General features: G+C 41.9%; 2 protein-coding genes across 2 annotated transcripts; one reads left to right on the plus strand and one right to left on the minus strand.

The window, feature by feature from the left end:
* The first annotated feature begins 1,084 nt into the window (after nt 1-1,084).
* LOC139835366 (uncharacterized) lies at nt 1,085-3,124 on the plus strand. Its single transcript, XM_071825216.1, has one exon. It carries the CDS (start codon nt 1,588-1,590, stop codon nt 2,908-2,910), a length of 1,323 nt encoding a protein of 440 aa, XP_071681317.1. The 5' UTR covers nt 1,085-1,587; the 3' UTR covers nt 2,911-3,124.
* A 16,375-nt stretch (nt 3,125-19,499) lies between these two features.
* LOC127336612 (protein trichome birefringence-like 13) lies at nt 19,500-25,699 on the minus strand. The gene is made up of 7 exons (XM_051363435.1): nt 25,368-25,699; nt 23,644-24,249; nt 23,257-23,434; nt 22,069-22,209; nt 21,382-21,502; nt 20,868-21,002; nt 19,500-20,239 (listed from the first exon to the last, which is right to left on the minus strand). Exons 2-7 carry the CDS (start codon nt 24,023-24,025, stop codon nt 19,973-19,975), a joined length of 1,224 nt encoding a protein of 407 aa, XP_051219395.1. The 5' UTR covers nt 24,026-24,249; nt 25,368-25,699; the 3' UTR covers nt 19,500-19,972.
* Nucleotides 25,700-26,693: the final 994 nt, after the last annotated feature.

Raw genomic sequence — 26,693 nt, forward strand, 5'->3', positions numbered from 1 at the left:
TACATGGAGTGATTAAATATTTATTGAATCTGAAGGCGCTGGAAAATTTTCACTGAAGTTTTAGGACTATATCACAACAAGGAAACTTAGGGCATGCCCAATGCACTGCTCTTGAGGTGTTGCTTCACACCTTTAGTTAGGTTCGGGTGGTCCAAAGTAGGTTCGGATGAGGAGGCAGCCTCCTCTTCAAGAATTGGGATTTTCAGTCCTAAAAGCATGCTTTTTGGAGAGAGAAAGAGATACATCGAGTCATATTTGTGGGGTTCCTTCTCTCTTTTTTCTGACTAAAGTTGTAGCTTTCATTGGAGAGATAAAATTCACCATGTTGCTTCTTACAACTTTTTTATATGGAGCAGCTAGTTGTGTATGCCACCATTTCTCATGCCCTTAGGGCATGCCCAATGCACTATCCTAGAGCTACTGCCTCACACATTTAACTAGATTCGGGTGGTCCAAAGTAGGTTCGGATGAGGAGGCAGCCTCCTCTTAGGAAGTGGGATCTTAAGCCTTAAAAGTATGCTTTTTGGAGAGAGAAAGAGATGCATAGTGTCTTATTTGTGGGGTTCCTTCTCTCTTTTTTCCGACTAAAATTGTAGGTTTCATTGGAGACATAAAATTAACCATGTTGCTTCTGACAACTTTTTTACATGAAGCAGCTAGTTATGTATGCAACCATTGCTCATGCCCTTACGCAAAATCTACACGAAGTTTAAACAACCTTGTGAAAGTAGAATTGTTGATGCATGTAGCAGATGATAACTCCAACAAACAACGAAAAATGAATCACATCCTATAATGGTGGTACTACATCAGTACATGGATCTTCTGTTGTGGTGTGGCATTGTGAAATATACTACGGAGTATATATGAAAGCGTGCGGGTTGTTTAGGGTACACGGAACATGAGAATCGTGGAATACTATATTTTAGGCGACAAACGTGTCTGAACGTGGGACGACCAGCTTAGGGCATCTCCAACCGCGCGATCCAAACCGCGCCCGCGCGTCCGTTTGGGTCCAGCCGGACAAAAACGCGGCCCAGCGCGCGGACTTATCCCTAAAACGGATGGCCGCGGCGTCCGGGACGACCCAAACCCGGCCCAAATCTGGGACGAGTTTGCGTGGCCGCGGACGCCGGATGCTGGTCGCTCGCGTCCTCCCCTTGTCCGCCCCTGGCCCGCCTGTCTGTCTCCCAAAACACAAACCCCTCGCACACATCTCCTGCCGCTCCGCCGCCAGCCAAGGACCGGCGATTTGGGAGAGGCGTCGACGCCGGCCACCGTCGCCGACACGCCGGCAAGCGGGGCGGAAGCATAGGACGCGGCCCCGCGCTGCTTTCGCCGCGTCGTAGCAGAGTCGGAGGACGCCGTCGCCGTCGCCGCTGTCCTCCCACTGTCGCGAGACCTCCCGCCGTTCGCAGCTGCGCCGTTGCCGCCGGTGGTGAGCTCTCGTGCACCGTGTTCGCAGACCGCAAGTCGGCCGACACGACCATGGCCTGCAGGTCCCTACTGACGCATTGGATGGCCTCCGCGTGCGAGGTGTTCGATGAAATGGGCATACTAAAATTTGTCCCTCTTCATCTGTAGATCATGGACAGCGACGACGACTACTTCTTCAAGAACTTCATCGACACGTCGTCCGACGAGGACTCGGACGACGAATTTTTCACGGATGCTGCGCTGATCATCCACGATCACGTTGTCTCGCAGATCCCCGTGCACCGGGGGTCCTTGCCGGGGCGCGCCGCCGCCTTGGACCGCAAAAGAGAACGCGGCCACGACCAGCTCTTCACCGATTACTTCCAACCCAAGGCATTGTACACGCCGGCCTTGTTTCGCCGTCGTTTTCGGATGTCCAGACCATTGTTCCGCCGGATAATGGATGGCGTCAAGCTCTACGACGACTACTTCCACGCGAAAGTGGATGCAATTGGCAAGGTAGGCCTCTCTTCGTACCAGAAATGCACGGCAGCGATTAGGATGCTTGCATATGGTGTTGCCGGTGATTTCGTAGATGAGTACACGCGCATGAGTGAGTCTACCGGCTTGGAAGCGATGTACAGGTTTTGCAGAGCTGTGATCGGTTCGTTCGGAGAAGAGTACCTCCGGCAACCTAATGCAGCGGACACAGCTCGTCTGTTGTCAATCAACGCTTCCAGGGGGTTTCCTGGGATGCTTGGCAGCATAGACTGCATGCACTGGGAGTGGAAGAACTGCCCCTTTGGTTGGCAGGGGGCATACAGTGGCCATTCTGAGGGGTGCACAGTCATTCTTGAAGCTGTTGCTTCACAGGATACATGGATTTGGCACTCATTCTTCGGAATGGCTGGCTCGCACAATGACATCAATGTGCTTCAGCGCTCTCCGGTGTTTGATAGGCTAGCGTACGGTCAGTCCCCTGATGTGGATTTTGAGATCAATGGCCACCACTACACCAAGGGGTACTACCTTGCTGATGGTATCTATCCACCTTGGGCTACACTTGTGAAGACAATCCGAAAACCCAACTCAGAGCAGGAGGCAAGGTTTGCCAAAGAGCAGGAGGCAGCCCGGAAAGATGTCGAGCGGGCGTTTGGCATCCTCCAAGCTCGTTGGGCTATCGTCAGACACCCTGCCAGAGCCTGGGATGTGCAAACTCTGTGGGAGGTGATGACCGCATGTGTAATCATGCATAACATGATTGTTGAGGTAGAGCGGGATGATTCACTCTATGATAGTGACTGGGAGGGCCAGGGAGAGTTGGTTACTCCTCAACGTGGCCCGGCATCATTCCAGGAAGTTCTTCATGCACACCATGAAATTCGAGATCTAGCTGTACACAACCAGCTGCAGGCAGATTTGATCGAGCACGTCTGGCAGCATGTAGGCAACAATGCTGCAAACAACGATGATGAAGGAAATCCGGAAGCCTAGATCATTTGTATCGTTTTTTCATTATTTTTTTGAATAATACTTTATCCTTCATTACGTGGACAATGTAATGTGTAATAAATTTTGAGCATTTGAACTATTTTATAAATTTTCTACAATTTATTTTGTGTTTTTATAGTGGATTTACAATAAAAAGTACTGTACGGGGCCGCGACCCAAACGTGCCGCGTTGGGCGCAGGGCGCGACCCAAACGGACGCGCGGACGCGGGGCTCCGTCCGCGCGTCCGCTCGGCCACCCAAACGGCCCAGAACGGACGGCCCAGCGCGTCCGTTTGGGTCAGCCGGTTGGAGATGCAGCACACCAGGAGGCAGGCAGGCTGGCTGGCTCTGCAATATTCTGTCTTGGTCAACACACTTGTGCTCTGAGCTTATTATCAGACTAGCTAGCCTAGTACTGACCATGGTCTTGTGCTGGTCAACCGACTCAGGATTTAAGCCCATAGTAGTCAGACTCGTCAGAGTATAGCTGTATAGGAGCAGCGCAGAGGCTCACACAGTGTGGTCAACACGCTCACGTTCTGAGCTCGTAGCAGTCAAAGGGGACTAGTATAGCCGTAAAGAAGTACCCTCTCATCTATAATAGGTATGTGCATTTCAGTTTATTTTATTAATTAAAATATGTATTTCTTACATTTCTTATAGATCGGAGAAAGTAGCATCTTTTTTCCCAAAAAAATAAGAAATGCAGTAGCATAGCAGTCATGGCAACCCAGAAACCACTTCTACAAGCAATCACTCATCATTAGCAGTATACTAATTTACGCGGTAATAATTTAGTAGTATCCCGATAACGGAACCGAAGTATATACAACTAGTCCAAGGTTGGTTGAGAAAAGTCGAGGCAGTTTTTTTGTTGTTGTTGTTGAGGAACGGGCAGTTAAACTGCCAATCAATTAGATAGGAATAGAGTGTTATTTATAGAAGGATCACAAGTGAACCAAATGGCACAAAGAAGCTAAGGAACCTAGGCGCAAGCCGATAGGCAGTTTATCGTGTCAATGGGGTTTCGTTTCGTTTTCTTTTCTTTCAGGTTGTGTCTACTCTTCTCCACAGGATGATTGATTTGATTTCTGAAAAACAAAAGAAGGCTGAGCGCAAGTGATACCTCCAAAACGTATCTACTTTCCCGAACACTTTTGCTATTGTTTTGCCTCTAATTTGTGTATTTTGGATACAACTAACACGGACTAACGCTGTTTTCAGCAGAACTGTTCTGGTGTCTCGTTTTTGTGCAGAAATCCAACTTTCGGGAAAATCCTCGGAATTTATGCAGAAGGCCCTATTTTCCCAGAATACTGACGGAGCCAGAAGGACAATTAAGGTGGAGGCCCGAGGGCCCCACACCATAGGGCGGCGCGGCCCAGGGGGGCCCGCGCGGCCCTGTGGTGTGGCCCCCTCGGCCGGCCTCCGACGCCCTCCTTCGGACTATTTATCGGCCTCGACCTAAAAACGCAGGGGGAGAAGTCGAAGTCGCCAGAAACCCTCCAGAACGCCGCCACATCGCGAAACTCCGTCGCGGGAGCCAGAAGTCTCCGTTCTGGCACTCCGCCGGGACGGGGAATTGGAGGAGATCATCGCCGCCATCACCGCCAACGCCTCTACATCAACCAGCCATGTTTCCCCCATCCATGTGTGAGTAATTCCCCCGCTGTAGGCCGAAGGGGATGGTAGGGATTGGATGAGATTGTCATGTAATAGTCATAAGATTGTTAGGGCATAGTGCCTAGTATCCGTAGATGTTACTTTTATGATATTGTTGCAACTTGTTATGCTTAATGCTTGTCACTAGGGCCCGAGTGCCATGATCTCAGATCTGAACATGTTATTGATTCATGAAGATATTCGTTGTTTTTTGTCTTACCTGCAAGTTGTATACACATGTCACTGTCCGGAACCAATGGCCCCGAAGTGACAGAAATCGGGACAACCGGAGGGGATGGTAGTGATGTGAGGATCACATGTGTTCACGGAGTGTTAATGCTTTGCTCCGGTACTCTATTAAAAGGAGTACCTTAATATCCAGTAGTTTCCCTAGAGGTCCGGCTGCCACCGGCTGGTAGGACAAAAGATGTTGTGCAAGTTTCTCATTGCGAGCACGTACGACTATATATGGAACACATGCCTATTGATTGATTAGTACTTGGATACCGTTTTATTATTATCTGCAAATGCCCTGCTTGACTGTTACATGAGTTTCTCTCATCCATGCAACGCCCGTTCATCCGTCCCCGTGCCTACGATTTTAATCCCGCTTGTTTACTAAAATCACTACTGCTGTCTTTGTTACTCTGCTGCTGTTACTTCACTATTGCTACTGATATAAAACTGTTACTACTGATAAACTCTTGCGAGCTAGTCTGTTTCCAGGTGCAGCTGAATTGACAACTCCGCTGTTAAGGCTTTCAAGTATTCTTTGTCTCCCCTTGTGTCGAATCAATAAATTGGGTTTTACTTCTCTCGAAGACTGTTGCGATCCCCTATACTTGTGGGTCATCAAGACTATTTTCTGGCGCCGTTGCCGGGGAGCATAGCTTTATTTGGAAGTTCACTTGGATTGATATTGTTCGCTGCAAATTCTCCATCATGGGTAAACCTTGCGATACTAAGGTCGCCATATTACCATCCACTACAAGAAAAGGTACAACTCTGAGTACCTCTGCTGCTCTTGATTCACCATCTGTGATTGATAAACTTGTTTCACCGCCACATGCTTCACATGCGGGTACTTCTGCTGAATCTGAAAACTCTCATAATATTGATAATATTTCTGCTGTGCTTGATGATAGTGGTTCATTGGGATCTTTTCTAGATGCTACGATTGCTAGGTCTAGACAAATTGAAAATACTGAAACTCCTAATGCTACTACACCTGTTAATTCACCTGAACTTGATTATTCTTGTGATGATCCTGATGAAGATTATGTGGAGCTTAATGATGATTTTATTGAAAAATGCAATGCTACTACTGATGCAAGAAAAATTAAAAAATTGCTTGCAGAACATGCTGTTAGATATAAACTGTCTCCTGATCCTAAATTTGCCACATCTCCTATAAACATTAAGGATAAAGATTATGATTTTTCTCTTGATCTATCTCATATAGCTATTGTTGAGAAAACACCCTTTTGTGGTACTGAAAAAGAAAGTGTTGTTGAACACATGATTGAGTTATCTACTCTAAGTAGCTTGTTTTCTGATGATGTTAAGAAGCGTACTTACTTTGTTGCTAAAATCTTTCCATTCTCATTAAAGGATGACGCTAAAACTTGGTATAATAGTTTGCCACCTGATTCTATTAAAAGTCCAAAAGAATTGCTTGATGTTTTCTTCCGTAAATACTTTCCTGCTAGTGCTCAACATATTGCTTTGCAGAGAATTTATAATTTTGACCAGGGAGATGGAGAGAAATTGCCTGAGGCTTGGGCGAGATTTTGCTCTCTTATTAGAGCTCGGCCTGATCATGATTTGGAAAAGCATGATTTACTTGATATATTTTATAGTGGACTAACCATTGAGTCTAGGGCATACCTGGATAGTTGAGCTGGTTGTGTTTTCAGGAAAAGAACTCCAGACGACGCTGAAGAATTATTGGCTAAAATAGGCCGGAATCATGATGATTGGACTACGCCTGAACCAACTCCAACGCCAATATTAAAGAAGAGGGGTTTAATTAAATTGAATGATGAAGATATGAGGGAAGCCAAGAAGTCTCTCAAGGAGAAAGGTATTAAATCTGAAGATGTGAAGAATCTTCCTCCCATAGAAGATATATGTGAGATAATTCCCCCTTCATCCATGATTGAGGTAAACTCCCTTCAACGCTTTACTAGGGAAGATATTCCGTATTCGAAACCTCCTGCACAATGCTTAGATGAGTTTGATAATTATATTGTTAAGCAAGAAAATTTTAATATGAGAGTAGAGAATCATTTAATGGAAAATTCTCGAGCTATTAGTGAATTGCATGATATTGTAGAGAGAACCTCCAATGATGTTAAGATGCTTGTTAAAAATTTTCATATGGTTCAAACTCAAATTGATCAACTCACTAAAGTGCAAAATGACTTGTTGGAAAATAATTCTAAAGAAAAACAGGCTTATGAAGTAACAACTAGAGGTGGTGTTTCCACCCAGAATCCTTTATATCCTGAGGGGCATCCCAAAAGAGTTGAACAAGATTCTCAACGAACTAAAACTAGTGCTCCATCTAAGAAAAAGAAAAAGAAACATAAGAATGTTGTAGAATCCTCTGAACCTGTTAATGATCCTAATAGTATTTCTATTTCTGATGCTGAAACTGAAAGTGGTAATGAACATGATAAAGATAATGATAAGAATGATGCTTCTGATAAAGAAGATGTTGAAGAAGAACCTGAAAAGCATGCTAAAAATAAAAAGTACACTAAAGAAGATTTTATTGCTAAGAAACATGGTAATGAAAGAGAACCTTGGGTTCAAAAGCAAACGCCCTTTCCTGCTAAGAAACTACAATCAAAGGAAGAAGAACACTATAATAAATTTTGTGATTGGATGAAACCTTTATTCTTACAAATCCCTTTGACTGATGCTATTAAATTGCCTCCTTATTCAAAGTATATGAAAGATATTGTTACTAACAAAAGGAAAATCCCCAATGAGGAAATTTCCACTATGCTTGCTAATTACTCTTTCAATGGCAAAGTTCCAAAGAAGTTGGGCGATCCAGGTATACCTACTATTCCTTGTTCTATTAAGAATAATTATGTTAAAACTGCTCTATGTGACTTGGGAGCCGGTGTTAGTGTTATGCCTTTTTCTCTTTATAAGAGACTTTACTTAGATAAGTTGATACCTACTGATATATCTTTGCAAATGGCTGATAAATCTACTGCTATTTCTGTTGGTATATGTGAGGATGTTCCTGTTCAAGTTACTAATAACTGCTTGATATTAACTGATTTTGTTGTGTTGGAAATGCCTGAAGATGATAATATGTTTATTATTCTTGGGAGACCTTTTCTTAACACCGCAGGGGCTGTTATTGATTGCAATAAAGGAAAGGTTACTTTCAATGTTGATGATAGGGAGCATACCGTTTATTTTCCCAAGAGGATTGAGAAAGCGTGTGGAGTTAATACTATTTCTAATGTGAGAACTATCAAAGTGGGAACTATTGATTGTCCTATATATGAGCCTAAAGAAGAATATCAAACTCTCGTGATTGGATCCATATCAATACAATTCAAGGTAACATGATTGATTTGAGGTTTATTTCTTCTTATGCTATGTAAAATTTATTTGGTGGCAAGACTTGATCAACCTTGTTAACAAATACTTTTTATATGCATAGAGGAGGTAAACAACATCTCTTTCTTCCTCCACTTGCTCTAGTTGCTGTAGCACTTTTAATTTGCAAAGTTCCTTAGTTAATTGGAGATTTCAAAAAATTTCCTGGCCAGTAATAATAAACTTAATACCCAGAAATGTGCATTTTTCAAAGTTTTCAAAAATTCACAAAAATTATACCGTTGGTCCTATTTTTCAACGAGGCACCTGGGAGCACCAGAGGATGACCTGTGGGGCACCACAGGGTGCCACACCACCAGCCGGCGCGGCCAAGGAGGTGGGCGCACCACCCTGTGGTGTGGGCCCCTCCTTGCCCCACTATTTCATCTCTTTCTCCCAGCATCTTCTCTCTCCCGAAAAAACTCGAACCAGCTTTCTCTCACTCGCGTTTTTGCTCAAGAGCTCAGGATTTTTCGATCTCTTTGCTCAGCCCAGATTTCTGTCTGAGATTTGGCACATGTGCTCTTCGGTATGTGACTCCTCCGATTATCCAAGTAGAATTTTGTTTGGTGGAGTATATCTTGAATATTTTGCTGCTGTAGGTAACATGTTTAGTGAGCTTGCATGCTTGTTCTAAGTGGTAGAAACTAGTTTTGATGCATGATTAGTACTCTAGCAAGTTCCTATAGTAGTTCCCCTTGATTATATGTCACCAAATCAAATTTTATATTGTTTGTTGAAAATTTCAGAAAATGGAGTGGAGTAGATATCAACTTAACCAACAAGAATTGGAGGTCCAACAAGTTATGAGAGTGAATCGTGAAGAGGGAGTATACCCCTCTTACTACCCGTGCGCGGATTTCATGAGAAGCGCGGGAATATTGGAAGATGTTCGGAGTCTAATTTCTCGAGCAGGGCTGAGTGATTTTGTTGAAGGAGAGCCAAGACAATATGCAAAATTAACTATGTCTTTTGTGCAGGACTTTAAGTTCAATTGGTCGCGATCTAACCCCACGGTTCAGTATAAAATTTACAATAAAGCTGTCAACTTGCCATTCAGTGATTTTTGTGCAGCAATTAGAGTACCGCAATGGGGATCATGCGAGAAGATAAGGGGATCGCCGCAAGAACTCTTAAGCCTCTTCAAGATGATTTGCTATGGAAGGAGTTTCTCAGAGGATAGTGGTAAAATCACTAGCATTCAGCTCCCGGCTATCCGCTACTTTGCCTATTTCATTACTAAATGCGTTCTTGCTAGAAAGATTGGTGGTAAACTTTCTATCCCGGATTTAGCTTTTCTAGCTGCGGCACTGCAAAGTAGTAGGACTTATAATTTGGGGGCATTGATAGCTTATAGACTCGCTACTAACCGTGAGAAAGGTGGAATTTGTGGAGGTCTCATCGCCTCTCGTTTACTAGCTTTTCATAATGTAGAACCTCATCATTTTGATATTCCATTCTCCATAGAAAAACTTGACATAGCCTCTATGATTAAACATGAATTTGTTTCTGATTCCTCCAACTTGGGTAACCTGTTTTACAAGATGACATTTTATAAGAAAGTCTGGAGAATAACTAAGAAAACTGAGAAACTAGTAAGATTGCCTGCGCCTGTTCTGTCTAACCTTGATTCCAGGGAAGATTGGTCGGTCACAGAAGGTGCACTGGATGCACACATAGAGGGAGGAGGCCATCATGCAAGAGACGACACGGAGGTCGAGGAGCACCTCGACTCATCATCCGATGCAGCCAGTTCCTTGCATCAACATGTTGGACATGTGGAGCCTCCACGCTTTTCTTCTGCACAGGAACTTTACTATGACTACGCCATGAATTATCCACCGGCGAGGAACAGCGATCCTCGATGGGATTGAACTCCACTTAGGCCAAAAGCCTAAGCTTGGGGGGAGGTATACCGGCATCACTCATTCTTTGCATATTATGGTTGCTGGATACTTGCACATACTTGTTTAGTCTCTTTGAGTGGTTTTCTAATGAGAGGGAGATGATATTTGGGGAAGTGCTGCCTGAAAACAGATTCTGGACTGTTACTAGAAAAATTCGTGCGCACAGCCAGAACGTTATTTTGAGCTGCCAATTTTTGTGCAGGTTCCCCAGGTTGTTATCTAACTTTCATTAGTTGAACACGTTTCGAGCTGAGCAACGTAAGATTTTTGTAAAAATCGATTTCTGTACTGCTGTCAGGTTTTGGCAGATTTCTGCCATCTCGCTTTGCTGTGTTTCTTTTAGTTTTCATTTTCTTGTTCTTGTTTTGTTTCTTTCCCAAAACATAAAAAGACCAAAAATATTTCTGTTGTTTCTCTTCACCATTTGTTTGCTTTGGTTTCTTGCATTTGTTTCGCTTTATTTGCTATTGCTAGTTTGCTATAAGAAAACCCAAAAAGATTTTGCTTTGTTTGCTTGTTTCCTTTTGTTCTTGTTTGCAATTCGAAAACACCAAAAATATTTGCTGTTCTTCTTTGGTTTGTAAAGTTCATCTTGAGTTCAATGGTCTTCGGTGGCTGGAGCGTGGTTTTCATTTCATATTATCCAAGCTACACAAGTGAAAGGCAATAATGACGATCTACGACAATCTGATTGTGGTGAGAGGCTGGTATGAACTCTATTTGTTTTCATTTTTGTACATATACTCATCCATGTGAGCATGCTTAGTTGGTTCATGTGAGGTATATGTTATTTGAGAAAGTCTAGTAGTTTATGATCTCTCATGTTTAGCTCCAATCTATTAATATGAGTAGCATGTCATGGATGTTTGCTTGCATTGTTTTATTCATAAGTAGGTATGGCATTGTGGTATCCTCCTCTGAATAATTCATTTATATCGACTTGGCACATGCTCACGCATGCATATGACTGAACCAAAGTCAATTAAGCCTCGATGATTTATATTGCTTCAGAGTTCTTGTATCACTTTTATGCCTCCATTAATTTATTTTGCCGCAAGCATGATTATGACGATTCGCTCTCTTGATTTGTCGCTCCCTAGTCTTTTGCTAGCCTTCACTTGTACTGAGCGGGAACGCTGCTCGTGCTTCCAAACACATGAAAACCAAGTTATTCCAGAGTGTCCACCATAAATACCTATGCATGGCATTTCAAACCATTCCAAGTAAATTCTCATGCGCTACCTTTAAAACCTTCAAAATGCTTCCCAATTTGTGTTTATGTTTCATAGCTCATGAGGAAGTATGTGGTGTTTAGCTTTCAACCTTGTCATTTACTTTTGACGGACTCTCATATGGACTAGTGGCACATCCGCTTATCCAATAATTTTGCAAAAAGAGCTGGCAACGGGATTCCCAGTCCCAAATTAATTAACCTAAATAGACACTCCTCCATGGTTTGTGATTGTTGGACGGCACCCGAAGGATTCGGTTAGCCATGGCTTGTGTAAGCAAAGGTTGGGGGGAGTGTCATCATCATAATAAAACTAAAATAAAAAGGCACTCCTTCATGGTATGAGATTGTTGGCAGGCACCCGAGGATTCGGTTAGCCATGGTTTGTGTAAGAAAGGTTGGAAGGAGTGCCACATAAACATGCAAATAATTCATGGGAGCCGCTCTTGGAAGTCCGGTTGGCGAGGTAGTTAGTGTACCCATTACCATTCGTTGACAACGACAAACACCTCTCAAAATGATTTTACTCCTGATTTCAAAAATGAAAAGCTCTAGCGCATGTTAATCCCTGCTTCCCTCTGCGAATGGTCAATCTTTTACTTCTATGTTGTGTCTCCATTATTTCTTTGAGCACTATCTTGAGAGCACAACTGTCATTCTTAGTATAATATGCTTGTCTCAAAATATGATTGATTGTGGTATAACTTTGATGCTTTTATTTTTGACAATCACTACTTCTAGTCTTTCTATGAACTCCAGAGGTGCCTGGGCATTTATGTTTTGCCGATCAAATACGGGCAAGCGAGATACCACTTTATCATACTCTCTTATGAACATTGCGATCCTGCTTATATACATGATTCATGATGCTTATTATTAATTGTTGGTACCTCTCCATGATTGACATAGCTGTTAGATGATCCTATTTGCATATATCTCATTATGAACTGCTTAAGTATTAGCCATAGCATGAGAATATATACATCATATGAGCAAATGTGTTCGTGAAAGTTCTTTTATCGCTCAGTTGTTAACTGAATTGCTTGAGGACAAGCAATAAGCTAAGCTTGGGGGGAGTTGATACGTCCAAAACGTATCTACTTTCACGAACACTTTTGCTATTGTTTTGCCTCTAATTTGTGTATTTTGGATACAACTAACACGGACTAACGCTGTTTTCAGCAGAACTGTTCTGGTGTCTGGTTTTTGTGCAGAAATCCAACTTTCGGAAAAATCCTCGGAATTTATGCAGAAGGCCCTATTTTCCTAGAATACTGACGGAGCCAGAAGGACAAGTAAGGTGGAGGCCCGAAGGCCCCACACCATAAGGCGGCGCGGCCTAGGGGGGGCCGCGCGGCCCTATGGTGTGGCCCCCTCGGCCGGCCTCCGACGCCCTCCTTCGGACTACTTATCGGCCTCGACCTAAAAACGCACGGAGACAAGTCGAAGTTGCCAGAAAGCCTCTAGAACGCCGCCACATCGCGAAACTCCGTCGCGGGAGCCAGAAGTCTCCGTTCTGGTACTCCGCCGGGACGGGGAATTGGAGGAGATCATCGCCATCATCACCGCCAACGCCTCTACATCAACCAGCCATGTTTCCCCCATCCATGTGTGAGTAATTCCCCCGCTGTAGGCCGAAGGGGATGGTAGGGATTGGATGAGATTGGTCATGTAATAGTCATAAGATTGTTAGGGCATAGTGCCTAGTATCCGTAGATGTTACTTTTATGATATTGTTGCAACTTGTTATGCTTAATGCTTGTCACTAGGGCCCGAGTGCCATGATCTCAGATCTGAACATGTTATTGATTCATGAAGATATTCGTTGTTTTTGATCTTACCTGCAAGTTGTATACACATGTCGCTGTCCGGAACCAATGGCCCCGAAGTGACAGAAATCGGGACAACCGGAGGTGATGGTAGTGATGTGAGGATCACATGTGTTCACAGAGTGTTAATGCTTTGCTCCGGTACTCTATTAAAAGGAGTACCTTAATATCCAGTAGTTTCCCTAGAGGCCCGGCTGCCACCGGCTGGTAGGACAAAAGATGTTGTGCAAGTTTCTCATTGCGAGCACGTACGACTATATATGGAACACATGCCTATTGATTGATTAGTACTTGGATACCGTTTTATTATTATCTGCAAATGCCCTGCTTGACTGTTACATGAGTTTCTCTCATCCATGCAACGCCCGTTCATCCGTCCCCGTGCCTACAGTAGTTTAATCCTGCTGTTTACTAAAATCACTACTGCTGTCTTTGTTACTCTGCTGCTATTACTTCACTATTGCTACTGCTATAAAACTGTTACTACTGATAAACTCTTGCGAGCTAGTCTGTTTCCAGGTGCAGCTGAATTGACAACTCCGCTGTTAAGGCTTTCAAGTATTCTTTGTCTCCCCTTGTGTCGAATCAATAAATTGGGTTTTACTTCTCTCGAAGACTGTTGCGATCCCCTATACTTGTGGGTCATCAGCAAGCCATCAAAATGATTCAGAACACAAGAAACACACTATGATTTGATCGATTGGCGAAACCGATTATACAATCTAGCACTAGCACCACTACCGCTGCCTAGTACTTTGGTACACGTCACCGAATTCCGGCAAAACATCAAACTGGTAGGCAGCAAGTCGTCTGGCATGTCCTGTGTCCGTACATAAAAAATGCTTAGAAAAAAGTCGATTTGAGTTTTCGAAGGTTCCTCGAAGTCAAAAATACGAAAATGGGGTTTTCCCTATGCTCCTCTCACGAGACTCAAGGCGACCGTTGCTCCCACCCCAGGTTGTCGGCATGAGGGCCGGTCTCCTCTTCCGCCTGCCGCTCCTACGATAGAAGGGAGGGGCCTCTGTTCCGGTCTAGTTTTTTAGGATTATGATTTTTCTGTTGTGGTTCACCGCTGGGTGGTGGGAGTAGCGGCCGAACGAATAAATACGCCTCAACTATTGCCCACATTGATGTTGACATTCATGGTGGTATCTCGGAGTTGACGACATCGTGTGCTTGTCAATCCTTTAGATCTTTAGCTTGGTTTTCTCACCGTTCTTCAATTCTGGTGAGATAAATTTCTCGTGGGATCAAACTAACTAAAACATGAAATAAACTAACTAATTAATGGGCAAAAGACCGCATTACCCTTCTAAGTTTGAGGGTAGGGGCAATGTAAACACATGCCTTAATATATTCTCTTTATCGAAAAAATGAGACATGAATAAAATCCTCTACTTCAATTGCTTGAAACCACCACTTCTATTCGTCCTTTCATTGTTACGACTCATTGTGTCAGATTACATTTTGTTTTTTTAATATCCTGTGAATTTCATATTGTGTTCCAATTAATTTCATATGACAATTTTAAATGCAAATTTGACATAGAAAAGAAAATCTAGGATGATGTTCAATTACTTAAAAGATTTGACTCATTTACATTTTTAGTTTACTTTGTAGTAGTCCCCATATTTTTCATACAACAATACAAATCCGATTGAATAATATAGAGATGTAATTGTCATATTCTTGTTTTATGCATATTTCTGTATTGAAAGATTACAACATTAATGGTTCATGAGCTACATGTATCCAATATTTTCAAAAATGAAAAAGATGCAGTTAGAAGTCTCATAAAAATAGAGGTAATATGTTTCTGAAAAAGTAACTCCTTAGATATGGAAGTTATTTATACTAAACATTTTTTACTTTGTATAACTCTTTCTACCAAATTTTTGTCTCTTTTTGTTGATATAGTTTTTTTTAAGTTTTAACTCATGTATTTTATATTGTACTTAATAATCTGTATTGGTGCAGCAAAATATTATCCACAATGGTTATAAAATTAGAAATATACATTCGAGCAAAAACTAAATATTTTAGCTATTTATTTATGGTCTTCAAAAATAAAGTTGGGTTTAAGAAAATCTATTTTTAAGTTGATACATGATTTTTTTTTGGGGTAGAATCATATATAGTGTCTTTATATATTGTCCATTTTAACACTCTTAAATATCATAGTAGAGGTTTCTGCAACATAAGACTTTAACTTGTACCCTTCTTAGTTGCAAAAAACCAGATCTGAACTCAGGTGTAGATACTCCTGGTTTAATAAAATCTGAAAGTTTTGGACAATGAGCATGAACAAGTGCTCTAACTGCACACCAAAAACCTCCCGAGAAAAAACATATGTAGTGGTCTGTGCAAAAAAGACAAACATCTATATTTTGTCTTTTTTGCACAGACCACTATATTTCTTTTTTCCGGAGATTTTAGGTGTGCAGTTTCATGTTCATTTGCCAAAAAATTCAGATTTTTTATTTCTTTGCTATTTTTTCAAAAACAATTATGCAACCAGGAGCATCTACACCTGGGTTCAGAAATGTCTTGTCCCTCTTAGTTGTCTATAATTATACAAAAATCAATCCACTGTAAATAATTGGGAACGGATCAAGAAATCAGTGCTTCCCAATGCATCAAGTGGTTCCATAGCAGACCCATCTGTTGTTTTTTATTTGCTATATGAGAAAAACCCCGGTTTAATACACAAACTTGTCGAGAATGAGATTTTTTTGTCACGAACTTGATGTTTGTGAATTCGATTTAGAAAGTTGCCACAAATGTTCTATTTGGTCATTCTGTGGCGATGATCCCTCAGTCGTCTTCAGTCGTCTTGTATGTCCTGTTGTCTCCATGTTCATCCTGGAAAGCCTGAAACCTGAAAAACAAAAGTTTGCCCTATCACAGTAGTATCCATAAAAGTGATTAGGAAGATTTAATAGATTGTTGAGGATTTTTCAATTTTCCTTTTTAGAGCAACAGATAAATCTTGTTTATCGGCGTGTTACTTCTTTGAAACCGATAAACCAGATGAGAAAAAAAGGTTCTGAACAAATTGGCTCTGGGTTTCGAACAGTTGAAAGTTACTGCTACCATCTCAAAGTTTACACTAGAAAGCCAAACTATACTATAAATGAAATTTAGGTGGGATCACATTTGACACTCCATGTGGAGCGGCCGTGCTTGACGGAGACGTGGCGAACGAGTGAGTTGCATCTTGTAAGGGTGTCATGCACGAGAGTGAAAAGAGATACGGTACTACTACTACTACATGATTTTTCTGTGCTGTTTCTGCTCAAGGTATCTTATTTGACCCCAATTTTTCCTTTGCAAATTACAATACACGTGCCGACTTGGAATCCTTGAAATGTCTGTACACATGAACTCTTCTTCCTTGGAGGGGAGCACAAAACTAATCAGAGTATGGTGTCTGACAGTGATGGCATGGCATAGCATATCATATCACCGGTGAATGATGGCGTCTGAATTGTCAAACTAGTAGTATATGCAGAGCCGTGTGGGCTGTTTAAGGCACACGGAAGAGACAATTCTGTTTAGATGCCAAACCCATAACCGTAGGTTAGGTCCTGATTTTAGTTGGCTGACGGGCTGCCTTCGTCCGCACGACCGGGTCTGCTCTGTGAACATTTGCCTCGGTTGGCCGTGTCACATAGGACGCCGCACGCACCGATAGAAATCATAAGAAATTTTACCTGATGGCCGGCCTCATTGCTCACGCGTGCGTGTGACCGCAGCATTCCAAAAAAATTAGAACTATACATTGAAATGCATTAAGAAACAGACAAAAACAGGGGTATAGGAAAATAGAAAAAAATTAGATCTATACTCCAAAATGTATCAAGAAACAAACAGAAACGTGTCGAACTAGTAGTACCGCGGCTAACTTCCATCATTAATCGCAATTAGTGCGCGGCCATTAGCACAAGTCCAACATTTTCCCAAGATTGATTGAAAGGATGGTGTATTTTTTTAAAGTTTGCTATGCCTTCAAGAACAAAGAGAAAATAAGTATGTACCACATTTGTGTTGTAAGTGTAAATCTAATTGAGAGAGGAGCTAGGTTTCATTATATTTCCATCTATATGCATATTCCTGGCTAAAATATTGGTAGTACTAAATCCACAGTAAGGTAAAACCAAAAGTACAAATACAATACTAGCTCCGATCCAAATTAATTAATTCTATTTTATTTATATATGGATGTATCTACATAGAGTAAACTAATTTGGAGGGAGTATATATTTTGGATCGGAGGGAGTACATACTTTTTCACATTACCGTCCTAGCTCTCCCCCCCCCCCCCCCCCCCATTCTATGCTAAAATCTTTGATCCGCCCCTGGCTTACCATGGTACCATTTAAAAGGTTAAGAAAATGTATCTACGGAATTTTTTACATCCGATTTCAACACCCTACGGCCATTTAGATGTCTCAAAATTAAAAAAGGAAATAAGAGTTTTTTCAGGTTTAGATTTTGGTGATTTGTTTTTGAAAAAAAATCAAATTTAGTTTATTATTATTTCGGTGAATTACTTATTGATTTTTGTTTAGTCAAATAGTTTTTTTGGAATTCAAATATTAAAGAAGTGTGATGTTATGGCCCAAGGGTTAATATGATTGATAGGGTACTATTGTTAGCAAAGTATAACTTTTGTGCAGGAAGCTCATCAGGATGGAACGAAAAAATTAAGCGTGCTGGAATGTGAGCAGTTTGAGGATGGGTGACCGAGTGAAGAAGTTTGACTATTAATAAGTAATTCAACTAGATATTAAGCATGCTTAGATATTAAACTATCAAACATTTCAAAAAATGAGAACGGCCAAGATAGCCTGTGCAGACGGCCAGTCACATTAGCCTGTGCCGAGCTTCATGTTTGTGTTAACCTAGCTGCCGTTCCAATTATTCAGTGATTGCTTGAAGCTACTGGTGATATGGTCATGGCAATTTACTAATTTAACAAAAACTCACCTAATTTCTGGTGATCATTGATATAGTATGTACCTTCTGCTACACATATAATAGTTGTCAAATCAAACAGTATTAATAGGGAACGGAGGGAGTAGTACTTTCACACATAGTTTCATATGATGAAATCATGCAACTCATGGATAACAACACCAGTCTATCTTAGGCCTTCTGCCAGAGTATGGTGTGTATCTTGTTACTGGTGTTGTGCCAAGGATATTTACTGAACTTCTACCTAGTGCATCATAAATTGTGCTAGTGTTAAAATACTAAAATATCAGCTCTTTGTAGACTGGTCTTACTACCCGAGCACTGCCAAACTGAAACTGAAAGGAAAGGAAGCGCCGACTAGTGAAATGACACAGAATATCCAAGAACATGAGAGGGTTCTAAGCAAATCCATTGTTGATGCTGATCTACCATCCTTGTGAGTATTTATTCTGAACGCTTGTCATTGCTCTCCCCTTTTAGCATGTGATGCTTCATTTTTATGTTGAAATTATGGCGTCAGATCATTGATGCATTTCATTGATTATTTTGCAGAGAAACAATTAGGCTGAAAATCTATATATTCCAGTGCTCCCCTGTTAAAATGTTGTGGTTCAGTTACAGGTAAGTGGTGTCCACGGAACTTACTGTAACTGAAATTGAGAGAACATTTGTTCTGTAACAGAGCTAGCTGTGTTGTAACGGACTTGGTGTTTACGAAGTGACAGACCTTGCTGCTTACACAGTGACAGAACTTGCTGTGCTGTAATAAATTGTAGAATTTGCTGTGCTGTAACAAAATTGTTGAATAGTGACAGAACTTGATGATCCCTCCCAACATTTATGGTAAATTGGATTGTGTGCATATACTCCTGTGTATATTTCATCTGTTGGTATATAAGGGATTTTTTTTTCAAAGTGCCACTAATTGGTTGTTATATAGGGGCATTTTTCAAAGTGCCACTAATTGGTTGTTACGTTAGCTACATCTAGAATTTTTTTCAGATCTTTTTGAAACTTAAAACTACAATTTTCATTAAGAAAAATAAAGAGCTACATGTAGCTCAGCCTCCGTTTGCAGTTTTCGTAAAACAGATTCCTATTTGATTCTACAAATGCAGTTGCAGAAAATAATGCAGACATGTGTTTTGGTGTCAGCGTGAAAGCGAAAAGAAGGAAGAGGTCGTTTGAGATCCATTATTTGGGTCTAGATTCCTGAAATCCTGGAATTTACTTTGGAATTTCATAGGTGGGTTGTTTGGTTGCCACAGAATTAGCCATCATTTTATTTAGGAAATCCAGCAAAATGACGCCATGTGTAAACACGATTCTGAGCTGAAACCTATCATTCACGTTTCTCAATGGAAGCCATTTACAAATTCAATATTGAATTCTACTGTCATTTACAATTCCTATGGCAACCAAACAAGTGTCCATTTCTAGAATTATAATATAAATGAAATGAATACATGTATTCATTTATTCATTTCAAAATGCTACAAATGAAAGGAAAGTCTGGCTTCCAAACGACTTCTTCTAAGAGAAATCTGTCCAGGAGAAAGCTTCACTCTGTTTGATTAGGTTTGCAACTGCAAACCTGAATATTCAGACAAACAAGTCCAGCTAAACTACTCTAGGCTTTAGAAGTACATATCAGTAAGTACTCCTATATGAAATGTGTCAAAAATCTACATGGTCAAAGTTACAGTGGAGAAAAAAAAACAATGCTCGCCTATATGAACAAGCTCAGTGTTCAGGGTAATCTCAAAGAATGTGCCATCATATTCATACCGCGGGGAAATATTTCGTGGAAATTCTCTCGAGAGCTTCAGTTTTTTCATGCCAGCTCTCTCTCAGTTGCTGCAAGATTTGCTGCTAGCAAATCGTTCCATGTATCAGTTGGACCTGGCAAGCACCAATGCATGCAATCATCATGCTTCTTTCCTCCGGTTGTTGATGGATGAGCATCAGCCCTGAATTCACTCATGTGAGTGACATTCAAAACTCTAAAGGTAGATTGCTCAAGAGCCTTCATCAAGTGCTGGTTCACCAAGCGTACTTCCGTGTTTGTGCTATTGTTGTCCACAGAAAAAAATTCTTTGACCTGAAAAAGTTAGGGTAAAGTTATCAATGTCAACACTCCAATACAGGAAGAACCATCAAGCCTCTAAAGCCCCAAATTAAGTATTCAGACAGAAGGAAATACATAATACTACAGAAACTAAAATACATACATGTTTGTTTACCCTACACATGTAGGAGGTACGTCTGTACAGCCAACTAGGCCATTCAAATTATAGCTAATTAGCTTATTGGCCTTAAAAGTAACCTAACGTATAGACATGCATATGTTTTCGGCAAAGAAGGCTGGAGCATTCATAGTATCCCATTGCTAGAGCCTTTCTTTCATTCCATATCCCTATAATCTGGGATATGTGCCACAAAAAATTCCATTTCAACTGTAATTCAATGTCATAATCGATGGTCAAAGTTAAACCTTGAAATACATGGACGCCTACTAAACTAGGTCAGATGGAGTACAGTTGTGAGTTCATATTTAACAGTTTTGTGATTCACAGGAGTAAGACTACCTACAAAAACTTGAAATTACTAAATCAGTAGATGTGCATGTAATGATAGTATGCCTGATTCAAATAAAAAGAGAAATAAAAATGAAGCATTCAAGAGATGTTGAAAAACAGCTACAAAGGTATCTAATGCACTGTAGTTACCTCTTCTGAGGACAACGGTTGTTCACGCTGACAAGATCCACCTTCATTCCAGTCACCACCTTCAAAATGTCTAGGAGATTGAGTGCGGAAGAATTTAATTCCATTGGGCCTTATTGCTTTGTTCACGAATGTTACCTGATGAAAATGGTTTATTCATAGCATGAGAATAATAAGTTGAATATCAAGATGATAGAAAATAGTAAGGCGATTATTTCTTCTTTGCTAGAGTTCACACTTCACATTTATTAAAGCCATCAGAGGCTAAAAAAATTTAAAATCAAATGCAGCCGAAACTAATAGCTGTTTGAAATATATCAACCCGCTTATTAAGATGCTTGTTTGATAGAAATGCTGAACCATTCCAGAGTAAGAGAAAAACTTTAGGATTCAGTGAAACACAATACAAGGTTGAAGGTTCAAGCATGGCTAAAATCTTACTGGTTCAGCATTAGCAAGCAAGGAATAGTAAATTGGAACTTTCCAGAAAAACTTAGAAACAGAACTTCAATCATACCACGTGTTTGAGAGCCAAATCCAGTCCTTCAGGTGGCAATAAAGGAGGTATAATCGGCATCCCTCTCTCGAAGAATACCATCGGTGATTGTATTGGATCAAACTTTGAAGGGGCCCACCACCTGTATAAAGCAAAGGGGGATAGCTCAGTAATACGAAATATGATGCCCACAAAACAAAATTAGTTTCAGGAAAAAACAAAGGGGGACAACTGTGGCCCTTATTATGACCTAGAGTGGTCAACAAGTGCGTCTAGCTTAGGCACATGGGATAGTTAGCAAGGCAGCCTGAAGATAACATGTATATTAGCACAGTGAAAAAAATAGGCAGACCACAGAACTTTTCCATTGCTACTTGTTAAAGGTTAACCAAAGTATTTTAATAGCACCAGCCAGATCACGTAAGAAATCAATCAAAGCAAACAATTTTGTCTGACGTAATAAGTGCCTAGGTAAAGCCACACTAATTTTGAATGGTACTTAGTTTCATGCGCTGAGGCTGAGGAAGAAGGCACATAACAAAACAACAGCATGTGGAGAGTAAATAACAATTGAGATATTAATTGATCATTATTATTACTCGGAGGGTGTAATTCATAGGATCCAGGCTCAGCATTGACGGATAGGCAAACTACATAAAATTGTTGATTTAATGCATATCTGCCTTATGAATTGCGATGTTCACTTACCAATGTCCTGTGTTGAAAATAAGAACATCATGGAAGCTTGTTGCATCTGCCCATGTTTGATCGGGAATATCAACATCAACCCTGTAGCCTTGCTTGTAGCCAAGAGATTCTAGAGGACCTCCGTCTGGACTAGCCGACCACCTATGCAACCAGCACTATGGCTTTGATGAATGATGACCAGCAGAATCATGCATGAATAAATGAACTACCAATCACCCTCTAAGGCACAACAAAAGGTAAGGGAAACAGTAGTGTCTAACAGAGTACACAAACAAAGGGAATTTAAAGAAAGACAATGAACCAACAAGAGAAATGTTTGTTTTGGGAATCACGTAGCAAGAAAGATCTACTGGAAGCCTTTCAATACTCCCAAGTTAAACCTAGAATCCGAGGATTTTTACAGGGAAATATTGGATTGGCCAGTACTTGTTGACTAGAAGAGTAGTATTTTTTTTCACCTAAGAGCAAATTCGGCAGGTGCAAAAACAGGTGCATCAAATATAGGAAACTTCCATATACTAGTTTCTTTTCTTAACCTTTATTATAATAATTTATTTAATTTATTTCTTTATACAAATAATCTGTGCAAGTTGCCCGCAGATTTGGATTGACTCTTTAGGGTTTACAGAGAAAATAAAAATAATACGTGGGGCACAAATCTAATTTTGTTATTTCTCTCAAGAACTGGAATGAAGAAAAATTTAAAGGGAGTGTCCAAATCATAGCTAAACTTTATCAAAAAAAATATCACAGTCGATCCAAAGCTTGGTTAAAAGAAATGTGCGGTTGGTGATGAGATAAAGTGGAGTAAAAAATTGGTCCTAGGCTCCAATCGAATCACATGCATGGTAAATATCATTAGAATACCAAATCTTAATGTATGGCAAGATTATTGCATGTAAGTAATAATAAACCAAATCAAATCAAATCCGTATCATGATTTATTTCCCAGTGCATTGTCCAAAATATCTCTCCAATCAACGGTGGATAAATATTAATATTGCTACTCAGCAGAACTAGTAAATTGTACAGGATAAATATTAATACTGCTACTCAGCAGAACTAGTAAATTGTACAGTAAAAGACCCATGTTGCACATAGTTGATTCATATAACCCATAACAATAGAAGCTAGGTGCAATTTTACAGAACTATATATTTTGGTACTGATGCAAATGACACTACTCACCTACCATAGCGTACCAAAAGATTAGTTCTGTGGTATGAGAGGGTGAGATTATAGCGTAGGAATGTGAAACCTCGGTCTGCCCCTGCTGGACGCCACTTGCGAACCTCTCCGCTCACTCCTCTAAGCATGCAGACCAATGAGGCAAACATGTTCCTATTCAACGAATCACCCACAAATCCTACAAGAAAATACTGAACATACATCATTGTAAGATGGCAAATTCAAGGGGTCTCTGAATACGATACGTTTGCCCAAATAAACAATCTGAACCACCAAGCTAGTTTTCCTATTATATCATTATGATCATAAGAATGCAGCAGAATCATGCAAATAATGATACTTTTCAATACTAGCAGTGAATGTAGCAAAATGGGAACGAGTACAAACCAATGTTGGTGTTCCTGTGGCGCTCCAGGAACTGCTGCGGGTCGAGCCTGGGGAGTAACTCGCACCCCACGGGCTTCCATCGCCAGCGGAGGAGGGCGCGGCCGTTGCGCTTACCGTTGGCAACACAGTTCCAACCCTTGAAGATCTCCTTGCACGTGTGGTCGTACCTAAGCTGGGAGCCAGCGGAGGCGTCGGGCACCCACCCGCCGGCGGCGTAGTCGCAGGTCCGCTGGGGCCTAAGGGCAGCGTTGCTGCCCGCGGGGATGGAGCGGAGTGGGGAGATCAGGAATAGGATTATAAGAATCATAGGGAGGAGAAGAAGGAGAGGGACGAAGGCTTTGCGCTGCCGCAGGCCAGCGGACGGGCTCCTCGCCGGCGGCATGGGGAGACCCGGCGAGGGCGAACGGAATCGAGTTTTGCTTGGGCTTAAAAAAAGATTAGTATAAGCCGAGGGGCCTAGAACAGTTTGGAGTGAGTCAGGCCACCTAATGTTGCTTCGGCCTGAGCACTCAGCAAGGCCCAATACAGAGATTGCTTAACTCAGCATAGAGTTCTTCTGGACTCCTTCCATCGGACAAATGCAAACTCTGCTCTCAACCTGTTATCCTGCAAAAGATTGTCACCTTGTATTAAAACTGTATGCTCCAGGACAACAAATATTTCTGCTGAAAGAAAATTCGGAAGGTAGATGGCCTAAATCTCGTGATAGACATTGTAGTTCAGGAATTTCTAATTCTCTGCATCCCAGGAGTAAATTGAGCAGATAACCAACAGATCTTATAATCAAAAAAAATCAACAGATCTTATATGTAGATATGCAATACTAAGGGGTGCTGGCTAACGAAGATTTGTTGTTGCAGCTGAAAATATAAACTGTTCTCTTGTTGGTTCATTGTCTTTCTTCAAATTCCCTTTGTTTGTGTACTCTGTCAGACACTACTGTTTCCCTGACCTTTTGTCGTGCCTTAGAGGGTGGTTGGTAGTTCGTTTATTCATGCATGATTCTGCAGGTCATCATTCATCAAAGCCATATTGATGGTTCCACAGGTAGTCGGCTAGTCCAAACGGAGATCCTCTAGAATCTCTTGCCTACAAGCAAGGCTACAGGGCTGATGTTGATATTCCCGATCAAACATGGGCCGATGCAACAAGCTTCCATGATGTTCTTATTTTCAACACAGGACATTGGTAAGTGAACATCGCAATTCATAAGGCAGATCCGCATTAAATCAGCAATTTTAAGTGAATTGCTTGCGCACATAATTTCTATTAGTGCGGTCATTGAACTTCATTATCAAACTCTTATATCCAGTAAGGTTCAGGTAACCTTGATGACGATTTCGTGCTAGCACTTCCTCAATACACATATCAAGAAAAACTTGAGCCACAAATGCATCCAAACAGCTTTCCCAGATTTTTTGAGATTTGACAGGTTTCTCTGTGTCCATCTATCGATTGTATATATGATTGAACAATGTGGGGTGGTAGGCATATACACAAAGCAATGCAATTCATATATTAACACACGAGTTTGCATGCTGGGCATATATGATTGAAGTTGGACACACGAGTCAAATGTACAGAGTGATACTAGCAGTACGTGTATGCTTACAAAAATCATGGTGCAGTCTCTAGTTAATTTTTCATCACGTTTGCATGCAGCAAGTGGTACTAATCAACAAATCAGAGAGAGAAGAGGCAAAATGGCAGAGAGAGAAACGCACCTTGCTGCCGTCCGTGCAGTCCTAGCAGCAGCAGGAGGGGATGGCCCTTGAGCATACGGAGGTTGAGGTAGGCAGCGGCAGGAGAAGCAGGTCGGCCGGCGACGGAACGCCGGTGGACGGCCGCAGCGGACCAAGCCGCGGTCAGCGAGCTCGACGCGGCTCGATCCAGGCCGACAAGAAAGGGTTGGTCGCGACCTATCCCGCCTCCATGGAACGGAACTTAAGCGGCGCGGGGAGGGATTTGGAGGCGGCGGCCGGAGAAGTCACAGTAGGTGGCGGCGGTGTGGGGCGAGCCAGACGAGACGAGAAAAGAATGGTGGTGGGGTTGTGCCTTGTGCGGGACTCCGGGGATGGGGGAAAAATTGTTTCCTTCCGCGTTGCCCTCTTCGGTGGCAGTCGCCCGTAATTAGAGCAAAGAATAGGGCCATATCAATGTACCGTTTCGGTGCGAGTTCGGGAAGCTGGGGTCTGGCGGCCGGAGAGCAGCGTATTTGCCGACGTGGCACGAACTGGTGTCAGAACTAAAAGGGTTTCAGCATTCAGCCATTCAGTTTTTTTTTTATAAAGCCCCCTAGACAACTAGTTCCTCTACCATGAGCTCCCTCATCAACTCCCCACCTCCAAATAAAAAAAAGTGCAAATGGGTTCTCCTGTCGACTGCACTGCTAACCCCGTCACCGACGTTCCACTCGCCGCCAGCCTCAACCCCCGCATGGTCCTTGACGCCGAGCCTCTTCCTGCTGCTCGCATGGCGCGCTGCTCCTCCCTCTCCAGTCGATCGCCGCACTCCCCTACCTTCTTCGTCGTGTGTCGTCCCTCTGATCCCGACGATGACACCTCCTTCCAGTCTTCCACTGCTGCTCCCACGTCGGTAAGCGCGACATGTTTTTAATAACATTTATGTATACCTAGCCATGGGAAGCCCGGCCCGAAATTCCCGGGCTTGGGCCGGGCCTGGGCCAAAGATTTAGGCCCGATGGTCGGGCCGGGCCGGACTTGGGCTTGAGTAATATGTCAAATAAGGAAGAGGCCCGGCCCGAGACCCGATGGGTAGTTGATGCGATGGGCCGGGCTTGGGCCGAAATATCAAGGCCGGGCCTGGGCCTGGGGTTTTTGCGTCGAGCTTTGTTAGGCCCTGCTCGAAGCCCGGCCCGAACAATGCCCAGGTATACATTCCTGGTTTAAAAGCTATTTTACAAAGTATACATGTTAAATAAATAAGTTAACGTGTATTCATTATTTAACTGAAATGTTTCCCCGACTTAAATGACTTATACCGAGATGTTAAAACCATAGCGCATAGAAAATACTACACAAATTTCTAGT

This window comes from Lolium perenne, chromosome 2 (genome assembly GCF_019359855.2).
Source record: "Lolium perenne isolate Kyuss_39 chromosome 2, Kyuss_2.0, whole genome shotgun sequence".
Taxonomy (NCBI): Eukaryota; Viridiplantae; Streptophyta; class Magnoliopsida; order Poales; family Poaceae; genus Lolium; species Lolium perenne.

Excerpts from the sequence above, each read along its gene's own strand:
- LOC139835366 (XM_071825216.1), top strand. The coding sequence starts at position 1,588 with ATGGACAGCGACGACGACTACTTCTTCAAGAACTTCATCGACACGTCG.
- LOC127336612 (XM_051363435.1), bottom strand. The coding sequence starts at position 24,025 with ATGCCGCCGGCGAGGAGCCCGTCCGCTGGCCTGCGGCAGCGCAAAGCC. Across the intron at positions 22,210-23,256 it reads CTTTTGGTACGCTATGGTAG|GTGGTCGGCTAGTCCAGACG; the intron begins GTGAGTAGTGTC and ends CTGGTTGCATAG. Across the intron at positions 21,003-21,381 it reads ATTTGGCTCTCAAACACGTG|GTAACATTCGTGAACAAAGC; the intron begins GTATGATTGAAG and ends CATTTTCATCAG.